This window comes from Myotis davidii, unplaced genomic scaffold (assembly GCF_000327345.1).
Source record: "Myotis davidii unplaced genomic scaffold, ASM32734v1 scaffold534, whole genome shotgun sequence".
NCBI classification, from domain to species: Eukaryota; Metazoa; Chordata; class Mammalia; order Chiroptera; family Vespertilionidae; genus Myotis; species Myotis davidii.
In genome coordinates, this window is record NW_006286678.1 from 2,733,885 (window position 1) to 2,747,215 (window position 13,331).

At 48.2% G+C, this 13,331-nt stretch overlaps 1 protein-coding gene across 1 annotated transcript in view; it reads left to right on the forward strand.

Moving 5' to 3' along the window:
* The window catches only part of GABBR2 (gamma-aminobutyric acid type B receptor subunit 2), a 341,708-nt gene that overhangs the window by 262,620 nt on the left and 65,757 nt on the right, over positions 1-13,331 (forward strand). The window contains exons 11-12 of the mRNA XM_006758607.2: positions 1,313-1,463; positions 4,452-4,584. Coding sequence (XP_006758670.1) covers positions 1,313-1,463; positions 4,452-4,584 — 284 coding nt within the window. The remainder of the gene's footprint in view (positions 1-1,312; positions 1,464-4,451; positions 4,585-13,331) is intronic.

Genomic DNA, 13,331 nt, shown 5'->3' on the forward strand with positions numbered 1-13,331 from the left:
TGTCTGCTTTTGCCCTGACTTTTAGTCCTTGGAGCCAATCCTTATAAAAGTCTGTTTACTTGGAATTGCTTAACACTTTACATTAACCATGCCAGCAAGTTCCTAGCTGCTTTCCAACCTGGCAGCTTCCCTAGGCTGTTTACATGTTCAAAGACCTCTTATCCACTGAATGTTTCCAAACACATTTCAACTTGCTATCAGAATTTTTGAAACACAGATGTTCAGGGGAGCCCTCAACCCTTGAAGCAATATCTGCCCATCCTGTTTGTCTCCTGGGAAGGGAGGCATAATGTAGGCTGGCACCCATGGCACTGCCATGAGGTGGGGGGACTCATTGTGACCTCTGGTGGGTCCCCCAGGTTTGGCCACTCCCAGGCACCTGGCTGATTCCACACATTTCTCTGGAGGGAAAAGCCCCAACATTTCACAGTCCTACAGCAGAAACCTGACCTGAAACAGCAGCTGAGAAAGAGGATTGGCAAGAAGTGGGGTGGGGTGGGATGGGGTGGGGTGGGGTGTCCCTGCATTTGTCCTCCCCAACCTCCCTGAACCTGGTAAAACTAAAACGGGACAATTGTGCCACCTTCTATAAAGATGAGTCTGCTCAGCCTCCCTTGTGGCTCCCCCAGGTTCCTGTGCCCTTGAAGAATGAGCAGGACAGTTCGCAGTCACACAGAGATATGGAGTCCCACAGTTTCTGTCCAGTCCTGGCACAACAGGGAGGGGAAGGCATGCAGGCAGCTTCTGCCTCCCACAGTTAGCGAGTCCTATGAAAATGGAAAATCAGAAAGAGCTTTTATAACATAATGACCTTGAAGCAGAAAATCCACAGCCAGAGCACATATGCATCTCTGTGGAATTGACAGGCAAGGTGTCCGCCCTGTTGAGGGACGGTCATTATCATGTGTTGGCACATAGCCCTTGAAAGCCAAAGCCTAGTTCCTCACTCCCAGTGACACCCAATGGTACCCACTCACAGCACTCAGCCCTGCACCTTCCGAGCCACTGTTACCTTTGGGAATAAATGGCAACAGTTTTTCAACTGGGTAATTAGACCAAACCAAATTCCAGTCTTCTAATGGCTATTAAATGCATCACAAATTCCTTATTGATTCTGTTTAGAGAAAGAAATAAGTCCTGGCTAAGGCTCCCTGCTAGGCAGGCTGGCCAGCCACCAGAGCCTGCTCACCCAGTAGATGTGTCCTGCACAGAGTTTGTGCACCGGTGGCAAATGTCAGGAACATCCAGGCAGAGATGCCCTCAGGCACTGACTGCACTGGGCTCAGGTGATGTCTTTTCCTTGGCCTTCTAGGATCCGAACCCCCAAAAGACAAGACCATCATCCTAGAGCAGCTCCGGAAGATCTCCCTACCTCTCTACAGCATCCTCTCTGCCCTCACCATCCTGGGGATGATCATGGCCAGCGCTTTTCTCTTTTTCAACATCAAGAACCGGAATCAGAAGTAAGTCACTCACACTTTCCTCTTGGATTGTACTTGCTGGATCAACAAACCTCATTGGCAAAGTATGCGAGCATTGCACGACGAATTCTCCAGGGCTACAGAAGATCGTAGGGCAATTTCCTAAAGCGTGCTTCTCATTCGCTGTGATGTTATTCAATGTTTCGTGACCATGTGTGTACACTCACACACATGCACACACACACACACACACACACACACACATACATACTGAGGGCTACTCATTACATAGGAGCCTCGGTCAGATAAGTTTGGGGAAGGCGGGCTTAAATAAAACTGAAGGATCTAGGTCCATAGGCCTTCTCAGAGCTTTGTCTGTGCTCATGCAGTTTGTGCTGGCACAGGAGGAGAAATCTAGAAGACAGCATTCCCCAGTGTCTTTGCCCCACCTCCAGCATCTTGGGGAAGCACTGTCTAGGGCAGTCGTGGGCAAACTATGGCCCGCGGGCTGAATCCGGCCCGTTTGAAATGAATAAAACTAAAAAAAAAAAAAAAAGACCATACCCTTTTATGTAATGATGTTTACTTTGAATTTATATTAGTTCACACAAACACTCCATCCATGCTTTTGTTCCGGCCCTCCGGTCCAGTTTAAGAACCCATTGTGGCCCTCGAGTCAAAAAGTTTGCCCACCCCCCCGTCTAGGGGGTTCACTAAGTACAAGGCCTGGCACTTCATTGGTTGCAGCACACTGCAGTCCAGGAAGCCCCTCCCCAGATTACAGATGTGAGCACAGAAGCTCAGCGGCAAGGGCCACTGTCCAAGGCCACACTGCTGCATGCAGCAGAATCCATCTCCTTGATTTCTGTTCCCTCACACATGCCCTTCACTCTCCAGGGGAGAGCAGCTCACTTTCTGAGTTATTCTGGTCAGCGGTGGGTAGAACAGGTCACCATCCCAGATGGTAGTGTTTACCAAGCACAGGAAGCTTCTTTGGTTTCCAGCTCCCAGCCTTGTTGTGGGAGAGGGTGAGCAAGGACTCAGAGCAGAACCTTCTCAATCACAGGCCCAGTGCCCACCCATGGGCAACATCTCTGCTATTATGCCCAGAAGCCACGATGCATGACCTCCAGGGCTGCCAAGAACAAGCCCAATTCCAGGAGAACAGTTGTTTTTCTTTTCTTTGTTTGTAAAGGATGAACCTCCAGGCTCTTGATTTTTTGTTGCTGTTGGTTTAGGTTGTTGTTGTTTTTTTACTGCTGAGGCCAAACCTATTTCCTGAAGAACAAAAAGGAATTTTATTCGCCTGTTGTTTTATTTTCTTTATCACCAATAACACATTCACTGCCACACACAAAAATTGAAGCAACTTTTGTCCACTGCATACAAACCTTAAATGATGAGCATTTGGCACAAGGCCTGGGCACGAAAGTCTTAATTAACATTAGATTCCCTTTCCACAAGCTTCAAAAATTCCCATCACAGTGGTGAGTGGCCCCTAAAATAAGACTAAACTCTTTTAATTCCTAAACCACCCCATCTTAGCCTCCTGGGGGAAATTATCATTATTCTTTCCAATAGGCTGACATCCATGTGGTTTTTTGGTGTTTTTTTTACTGGCTTTGCAGATTTAAAAATCTACAAAGATGTATGGGGGGAAATGTCGCTAAAGTTCCAGATACCCCTCACTTTTGTCTTCCTAAATGCTACCTACAAAATTAAGGTCCCCTCCTCCAAGAAGCCTACCCAACTCCTGGCCTCTCCCCTCCCCAGCTTCCTGTGATAATAAGAATGAAGGTTCCTTAGCAGTTCCTGGTTTATAAGGGCCTCCAAGAACCCAGTCTCATCTCAGCTTCACGTGTGCCCTTGGCAGTATGATCTGTGCTTTTATAGGTGAGGAAATTCAGCCAGCTAATTGCTTTGCCAACCTCTGTGCACCTCTGGGGGTAGCAGGGACCGAGCGCCGGACCCATTGCTCCCAACTCGAAAGACCCTGTAAATGGTCCACAATTTACAGCAGGGTTTTTCTCTCTCTTCCCCTTTGATACCACATTACACTTTTTAAATGTGGAAGGATTAATAGAAATACACATTCTGAAGGAAACTGTTCAGAGAAAAATTGATCATAATTACAATCTGCAAAAGAACACCTGGGTCATGGGGCACCTGAAAACCCAAGATGTTCTGAGTGGATTGTGCTGGGGGAGCCAGGCAGCTCTGAGGGTGAACTCCAGCCGGCTGATGGCTTAACCAAGTCATGGCTTGCTGGGCAGCTGGGAGTCACAGCAGAATTCCTGAAGGAAGTGAGAGAGAAGAATGTAGAGTTTTGGAGTATAAAAACTGCCCCCAACAGCAGCCTGAGGTAGATAGTGTTAGAGGGTGGAGATAAGGATGCCATTGTCCACCTCCACTGCCTGGGGAGTGGGGGAGGTGTTCCTACCCAATGTGTGGCCCTCTTTGTGCAAAGGATAGTGTGAGCTTCAGACAGCCAAAGTGGATGCTCATTCACTACAGTGGCCATTCCTGAGCAGACCTGAGTTCTCACCTGTAGACCTCCTAGACCTGGTCCACTCAGCACAGGGGAGTGTGGTGGGGCCATCTTCCCTCTCACTGTGGATAGTTGCTGAACCTGAATGTAAAATTCTATAGATTGTGCATGTCTTCCCAGCCCCAGACACAAAAAGCTGTTGATTTAATGTTTTTGTGTAAATTAAAAATTAGTGGTTGAAGAAGCTGATGCTACAAGCTGTCCCTAGAGAAGTGGTGGGTGAACTTGACCAAGGAGGCAGGAAAATCAACAGCTGGGAGTTAATAGCTACCTGGGGTCCTTTAGTGAGGGGGAAACAGCCCCTAATACACAGGTCAGATAAGCATTTGGCATAGTCTTGGGGAGAAGGTAGTGGAGGAGGTCAGGACTTACATTTTTCTCTCCCCCTCTAGCCTTCGCAACAGTATACACAGTCGAAATATTTGTGGAAGGAATAACTACACTACTCGTTCTGTAACTGTAGTATCTCCTTCTCTTGTCAGGCTGATAAAGATGTCGAGTCCATACATGAACAACCTCATCATCCTGGGAGGAATGCTCGCCTATGCATCCATCTTTCTCTTTGGCCTTGATGGATCCTTTGTCTCTGAAAAGACCTTCGAAACACTTTGCACCGTAAGTTTTTCTGCTTGTTCCAGTGGAACATGATCTAAAGTTTTCTCGGTGATCTCAACCATCAAAAACACACATGCAAACCCAGAGACTCGTGAAAATACATGAACAGGCATAAGACAGTCCGCTCACCTGTTCACACAATTTAACAAGGAAGTAGGTTGTTGCTTTCTGACCAGGATGGACTTAAATATTTGCCTGTAAAATTAAGATTATGAATTTGACAGGCCACTGCTAGAAGACAACCCACTGAGGAATGACTGGATAACCTAGAAAAGTGAGGGAGAAAAATGACCACCCAGAAAAGCATCTGCACCTGGGCTCAGGGTCAGGGCCATTAAGGAGGAACAAACCCACCCATTTACCCCAATAACCACCACAGAATATAAGGAGAGAAGTCTGTATGCATAACTTTGAGTCCTATAGCAAAGAGCATAATTGCTATTCTCTACTTACGTGGTGTTTCTCAACCATTGTTTCCTATTGCCCCCCCACCCCCCGCACTAAGGACCCTTTTTAGATTTTTTCCTAATCATCCCTTCATGAAAATTTAATACCAAAGACATATATATACCATATATATATATATATATATCTCTTTAGTTTCTATGTAAAAGAGTAATATTTGCCCTGCCAGAGTCGGGGAAACTCAGTTGGTTGAGTTTCGTCCCATGCACCAAAAGGTTGCTGGTTTGATTCTCAGTCAGGGCACATACCTGAGTTGGGGGTTTGACCCCCAGTCAGGGAGCATGGAAGGCAATCAACAGATATTTCTCTCACACATTGATGTTTCTCTCTCTCTCTCTCTCTCTCTCTCTCCCCCTCTCTCTCCAACACACACACACCCAACCCCTCCCCCACACCCTTTATCCCTTTAAGCATGTCCTCGGGTGAGGATATATAAAAAAAGAGTAATATGTTTTCATATTCAAGACCCACTGTTGGCCCCCTTGGGAACTATACCACCCCAATGAAAATACATATATTTAATGGAGCCCAAACAATGTAACTTATTTACTATATTTTAGAAATAATATTTTGAAAGTTAATTAACATGTTTTGAATTGTTGTTGCTCAGTTGTTGGTGTTATTATTATTTTAAGAATAATTCATTAGCAGTTGGCAGTTGTGTAGCACTAACTCTCGGTGGAAAGTATCATCAACTTACTTTTCAAGATGAGGATGACCAGTTGAGATTTATTTCTGGACTTTGACCACTGTGATCTCTCAAAAACTGGGTTAGCCATTTGGGTCTCTCTCTGTTGTCCCAATTGCATCTCATTCTCTGCCTGAAAGATCAGCGCTAGAAGGGATGGTCAAAGGATTGGTGTTGATGAAATAAATCCAAAAGCAGCTCTTTTTTGGGGAGCAACGTGGCCCCATTTTGGGAAGCAGGCTCTTAGCTTGTACCTGCTGCTCTAAAATCTCAGTATCGCCCACTACTGACAGCGATGGATTGAAAGTTGGCAGGGAGGGCAAACAAGCAGAGAACCCCTCATACTTGCTGCAGGTCATCACCACCGCCTTGGTCTTTCTGGGCTGCATCGGATCCCTGTGCTCTGAGACACCAGGTGGAAAAGAAGGAAGCCCCTTGGATCTTATGTTGTACGGGATGATGCTCCCCTGATTTCTGCAGATTTTTAGATTGGACTGACTCTTACACGGTGTCAAGAAATTGTTAATGTTGCCAGGAACATCAGTATGAATTGTTTAGCAATTGAGAACCTTTCCTACACGTTTACCTTGTTCGAAAGATTCCATTTGAGAAGTGGGTGATCATGTCCCTGATACCCGAGATGGGTGGTGAGTCAGTCGGGTACTCAGGCATCCACCCTCTCTGGGTGGACCTGAGGGCAGTCAAACCCCAAGTCCTGCAGGGCTCACTCAGTTCAAGCTTCCTATTCTGAGTTTGTTATTCCAAGCCCAGCACACCCCCTCTGCTTTATTCCACCTTCCTGGGGGTAAAGAAGATGAATTCAGGAGTCACAAGTCCCCCATCTGCCTGAAGTTAGTTTCTGAAGAAGCTGAGCTGCTCAGAAGTCCTTGTGATTTTTCCCTCAATAGTATGACCCTGTGGCCAAGAATGGTGACTTCAGTATGTGGGAGTCTTGCTCGTTTTGGGGAAGGTGTGAAGCCCATGAAGTCTCCTACATTTCTGCATCAGTGTGATTTTTGTGCCCTGGGGTGCCTTGCAATTTCCTGGGTGCCATGTGTGTCTATGGGCAGTTTTCCTGGGCACTGGTGAGGCTTGAGCAAGGCGCTGCTCCTGAGGCGCCCTAAAGAAGCTAAGTGAGGAAAACAAGGCTTTCCTCTTCCCTCTGTGCTCGGGGATACCCTCCCCAAGCTTGAGGAGACCATAATGGAAGTACTACCAGGGGCAGATAAATGACTTGTAATTTACACAGTGCTCTGACCCCTCTATGACCCACCTCAGTCTCCCAGCGAGAATGAGGGCATCAGAACTCTACCCTGTGTCTAGCTCCCCACCATTTACTCCCTGCCTCCTGGGAACACATTCACTGGCCTGGGCGTGTTTCCTGCAGAGAGACTTGAGCCCAACCCTCTGAGAGTCTCTCCCACCTAGAAAGGAGCTCCTGACATCCCTCCCTGCTCACAGCACAGGTGCTTCCCGGGGTGTGACCCAAATCCCTCAAACACTGGGTGACGCAGGCTAGGGAGCAAAAAAGGGACATCCCCCACACCGGGTTTTTTCTTTTAATGAAGCCTGACATTCTATTCTGGGAGTCGCTCTCATTTGTGCGAGGGAAGGTTGTCCTGGGAAGCCTGGCAAAGCGGTATGAATAAACCATAAAGTGCTTCACAAATCAGCATTAGCTCCGCACACAAGGGCTCTGGGAGGACGCAGGGCCCGGTTCTCACCACCCCGGAGGATTCATTTATCTGCAGTCAGGGCTGTTTCGGTGGCTCTGCAGAGGGGAGCCACGTTCATGACTGTGGGGAAAAGACATCGATTAATGACTCTGGATTGAATTGGGTCAGCACAGATGTGTGCATGGGTCCTTTCTTTAATAATTCCAATATTGCTCAGGAAGGGGAACGGAAAGCTCTTGAGTCTGGAGCCCAAACATCAGGACCCAACAGGTGCAATTTGGGTTGTGCTCCACATGCTATTCCAGGGGTTGGCTCCCTTATTTCACTTGCTCTCTTGGTCTCTGTTCTCTCCAGGCCTAAGTGGCTACTCCAGTGAACTCCCACCAAGGGGGAGAGGAGATAGAAGCAGTGAACACAGATTTCAAACAACAGCCCAGGTTTCACTCCCACCTCCTACACTTATTAGCTCCAACTGTGGCAAGTGACATAGCATCTCCGTGCCTCGGTGTTGTCATCTGTAAAATGAGTGTAACAAGCACAGGATCGGTGTGTGGGCTAAATTAGCTGCTTTAGACAAGCTGCCGAGAACATGGGGTGACTGTGGAAGCGGGGATGGGGAGGAGGATAAAGGGGTAGGCATCTTTCTCCCCATCACAGTACAATTTCCTGGAGCCTACCCACCAGGGAAATCTTGTAGGACAAAGGACAAGGTGGACCATGGCGCCAGCTTCAGATGTGGAGCAGTGTAAGTCACAGTTCAGTTCCTTCTGCTGCCATATGAATGTCACTCTTTTTCTTTTTTTAGAGTTCAGCATAGAAACTAAACACAAAGATAAACCATGAACATCACCTCAGGAAGAAACCTATGACAGTCACAAGTCGATGCCTCTCTGGGGGCTGTGCTTCTGCTAGGAAGGGCCATTATAACTTGGACAGGGGGGGCTTATGTGAGAGCACGCGCACGCACACACACACACACACAGCTACTGCTGGGGAAGCAGTTTCACTTAGTTCCCCTCCCCCACTCCTTCTGACCCTTTCCGGAATCTTCCCAGCCTGGTTTCAGCAAGTCTTGCAAATAGCTCCAGCTACACTGTGCTGTCTCCCTGGACACTGTGTGGGTAGTGGAATCACCATAGCAACATGGCCCCTGTGGGCACGGAGCTGCCTATGAGGACAGTGTTGGGTGTGAGCCAGAGCCCAGGTGCCAGGGGCAAGGGGTTGGGAAGGCCCCATCGCAGCTTACTCACGGACCTGGCTCAGGAATCCCAGCCCCTGGCAGCCCAGAGAAGGAGTATGGTGGGTAGGGAAGAGGAAAGGCACCCGTCCTCCTTGTAGAGTCTTAGGCAGAAACCCCAGCGGGAGTGTGGAGGGTGAGGGGGGACTCTGCGGTGAGGATGAGAAGACTCAGGTGGGCTTGGATTCCAGCGAGCACAGGTCTCAACAGCCTTGGGCACTCCCAGAACATTCCTGGTGCTGGTGCCATGTGAATGCCCCAAGCCCCTGCCCTCATGAAATTCAGCACTCTCAGCTGTGCTTTACCAAGGCCAGCGTGCCGCCAGATGCAGCCTTTCCTTCAAATCCCCACAACTGCCTGACAGGGCCAGGCTCACTGTCCCCACTTTAGAGGAGAGAAAACCAGAACTCTGTTTCCCATGGCCAAATGGCAGAATTGAAGCTTGGAACTAGCTTTGTGGGACTATAGAGACATCTGAAACATTTCATTCATCTTTTTTTAAGAGATATTTTGATTTTTTTAAAAGCTGGTTTATACGAGGAGAAACAGATCAGCTGAATTCTTAGGGTTGTGGTCAACATATATCACAACCAAAATTTTTGTTCATTCAGATTTTTCTAAATTGAGATGTAATTTATATACCACAGAAATTCACCCTTTTATGGTATACAGTCCAGGAGTTTTCCTGTATTTTTTATGCATCCCCAAAGTATATCAGAGTGACTCGCACGTAAGTGAGTTGCAGTCAGACTGCTTGCATTCAAAGCCCAACCGCACCACTTCCCAGCTGTGTGTTGAAGTTACTTAACATCTCTGAACCGTAGTTTGTTCCTCTCTGTAGTGGGGATAATAATAGGGTTGTGAGGATTAAACGAGATAGTGTATGTAAAGCACTTAGTGTCTGCCACACAGTAAGATTCAGTAAATGTTAGCCATTGTCACATGAATGAATGAGTGAGTGAATGATGGGATTGTGTTCGCCTCTGGCCAGTGCTGAGAGAGACACTGATAAGGCAGAGTAAATTTGGGGTGAAGAAGAGGCTGGACAGTGGGGTTGGTGCTGGTCAATTGGGTGTAGATATAGTCATGGTGACTTTGGGCTTTATGTGGTCTTGCCCTGCTAGAACAGTCACCTGAATTATTTCACCAGAAAGGCTTTGCTTTACTCCAAACCCTAGAGGATCCTGGGCAGGACAGGAACACACACCTGGACTGCCTTGGGACACACACCAAATCTCTCCACCACCCTTGCCCCAGGAAGACAAGACAGGCCTAGAGACCCCAGGCTGAAGCCAGGTCTTTCAGCTCCAGGGTACATGCTTTCTCCTGGCTTTCTACAAAGCAGAGGTCTGGGGCTTGCTTTTGGACAGTCTGGGTCTTCCTTCTTGCCCTCTCACTAGTGATTGCCTGGGCTGAGCAGACAGAATGAAACAGAAGGCCCTTTTCAGGACCTTGGACAGCAGGAAAGCACTGCCCCCAGCATCCTGCCAGCTACCAGGGCTTCTTCCCCTGCTGCCTGACTTCCTGACCTGGGGCCCACATACCTCTGTGGTAACAGGAGGCCCAGAGCATAGCAGCCCATCATCTGTCAGAACAGACCTACCAGAGAGGCTGTGTGTCCATTTTCCTGCTTATCCCCAAAAGAGCAATGAAAGCCCTTCTCTCTGCCAGGCAGCCCTTCCCAAAATCAATTGAACAAGCAGCTGAGCTGAAATTGTTCCGGGCATAGATTTTTCCTTCCATTTGGAGATATGCTCTAATTGTTTTGTTTTTTTTTTTTTCCTTTTTCATAGTTGAGACTGAGATGGTATTGCCTGCCTTAAGTTTTTTACCCCCACCCCATGGATGTATGTGTTCAAGGCAGTGGGCAGAGGGGCCCAAGTATTTTATAGCTGAAGAGACAAAAAGAAATACGTTAACATCAGAAGAGGAAATACGTTTAAGACTTTGGGAGAGAAAACGAAGTACCGATTTATCTTGTGTTGATGAATCAGGAGACACTTGTAGCAGAGGCAACATATTAGAAACAGAATCATTAGAGCTCCTTAGAATCTTCTAGTTTATTTGGCATCATGGAGCTACACAAAAGGGAGAGATAAAATAAAACTTCCCTCAGTGCAGGAAATGTCCCTATAGCACCACGATAGGGGGCCCTCCAAGCTCTGCTTAAATATATAAGTGACAGGGAGCTCAATACCTCACAGATCATATATTTCATTTGGGTGGAAGGGACCACGGAGGCCATGAACTCAACCTCTGTTGCAGTTAATTGCTCCAATTCCCTCTGTGATCTTTCTGCATGTACTTGGTCAGCTCAGCTTGCACATTTCTGGTGACAAAGAGTTAATTACCTCCTTATCTGGGTCACCCAGCCTGATCACCTCTCAGTGCTGGCCAAAGGCAGGCAAAGCAGGCTCTACCTCTCAGAAGCACTGTCTCACGGGGGTGGCAGACAGGTCATCATGTAGATGTCATCTCAGTGTGACCAGCACAGCGGAAGCCTGTGTGAGGGCAGAAGTCACAAAGAGGAGGTAGCCATGACCTCCCTACAAGGCCTGGGAGGGCTTCTCAGAGGAGGTGGCCCATGATTTAGATTTTAGAGGACAAATGAGAATGTGTGAATGAGATAAAAAGGGGAAAGGCATTCTGAGTGGAAGAAATAGCTGGTGCCGGGCCTGGCAGCATGAGCCTGGGTGGTGCATGGGGAACATTTATGCAGCATGGAATTGCTTGGATGTGAAGTGCCATGTGGGGAGTGACAGGAGAGGTATCCGGGTGGTTGGGGCTGCACCCTGCTGAGAATCTGAAGTTTAATCTGAAGGCTTGCTGGGCTGTGAAGGGTTTAATCCTGGAGAGACCTGCTTATATTTGCATTGGATGGATGAGCAGGAGATGAGGGGAGAGGTAGGAGGTGCTAGTTGGAGGCACCTGCATGGCCCAGTGAGTGTTGATAAGGAACACGTGAACAAAAATCAGACCTTGATTAAGACCCTCAGCATCTAACCCTCGCAGCCAAGCTATGAAGTCAGAGGCATTATTGTTATCCCCACTTCACAGATGAGGAAATCAAGGCTCCAAGAGGTTACAAGACCTGCCCAGGTTCACATAGATAACAAGTGACAAAGCCATGATTAAACCCATGTCAGTCTGACTCCAGAGCACTGCTGACTAATGTGGATAGCACCATGGGAACAGAGAGAGGGGGCACTAACAAGAGACATGGGAGTAAGATGGCAGAGCCCTGGCAGAAGACAGTGTCTATCCGCTGGTTCACATAAAGAGAGGTGTGGGTGGGGTTAAGGAAGCAAACATGGGTGTGGAGGCCCTGAGAGACCACTCCTAGGCCTGAAGGGTAAAGAGAGGAGTGTCTTCCTGAACCTGGAGAGGACTGGAGCCATGGGAGGAGCCAGCTACAGCCAGAGAAACAGCATGGACACAGTGGCAGCAGGAAGCACATTGCCCTATCTTCTCTCTCCTGGCACCTTCCCGTCTCCTGGTGGGGCCTTTAGATCCAGCCAGAAACCAGAGAGCAAGGGAGCCCAGAAGTTGCTAACTTGGGATCCCACCTCTGAGAGCACAGAGAAGGCAAAGGACAGGACTTGGGTGGGGGAGACAGAGGAGATGGGCTTGGCGAATGACTATAAGAAGGAGAGTCAGGGAGGATTCCTGGGATACTTCCAGATCCCTAACATGGGGGACAGGTGGATAATGGCACTGCTCCCTGAGTTAGGAAGAGATAGAGCTGCTCAGGGGAAGCTGATGGGCTCAGCTTTGGCTGTGAGTGTGTAGGTTTTATGGGACAGCTAAGTGTTACCTAAGTCTCCAGAGACAGGGACATATGCCGGTCTGGAGCTCAGAAGAAAGATAGGAACTGGGAAAAGGTAAGGGAATTATCAGCACAAAAGTGGTTGAAGCTTGAAGGCGGGGGGAGGCGGGGGGCGGGTGATAACCCAAAGAGAGCCCTTAAATCAGCCGGTCTGAGCCCTAGGACCCACTCCCATCTTAAAGAGGTAGAGAGAAACGTAATATATCCCTTTGCAGGAGCCTAACCTGCGCTGACCCTGAGCAGAGCCAGCCTGGGGTGGGCGTCTCTGTGGGGGGCCCATGGTCCTGCTTTCAGGGTCTTTGCTCTAGTGTGCTTTCATCACCGTCTGAAGAGCTGTCTCCGAATGGGGCGTGAGCCCACTGGGATCTTCTTGAGAAAGAATATACTACCGCTTTTATTTACCTCTTATGTAGAAAAAATGAAAGCAATTAAGCTTTACGAACATTTAATACTTGAACTGACCCTGGGGCCCGGCTCAGTGGGTGTGTCTAGTGGTCTTTATGCAGGAACCCTCTGGAGAAGGGAGTGTTGGTCAATCCGTCACATCAGAGAGTGATGGGGCATAGTGTTGACAACCCCCAAGACAACCCCCAGCTCAGTAATTCACTAGAAGGATCCAGCGTTAGTGGTACTCAGCAATGATTTATTACATCAAAAGACCATAAAGAAAAATCTGCAAAGGGAAAATGTTCAGGCGATGAAGACCGGGGAAAACCAGGTGCAAGCTTCCAAAAGCCTCTCCCAGTGGATTCACACAGGATGTGCTTAATTCCCCAGCAACAAATTGTGACAACACATGAAATGTTGTCTACCAGGGAAGCTCACTAGACACCCAGTCCCCTCAGGGTTATTATC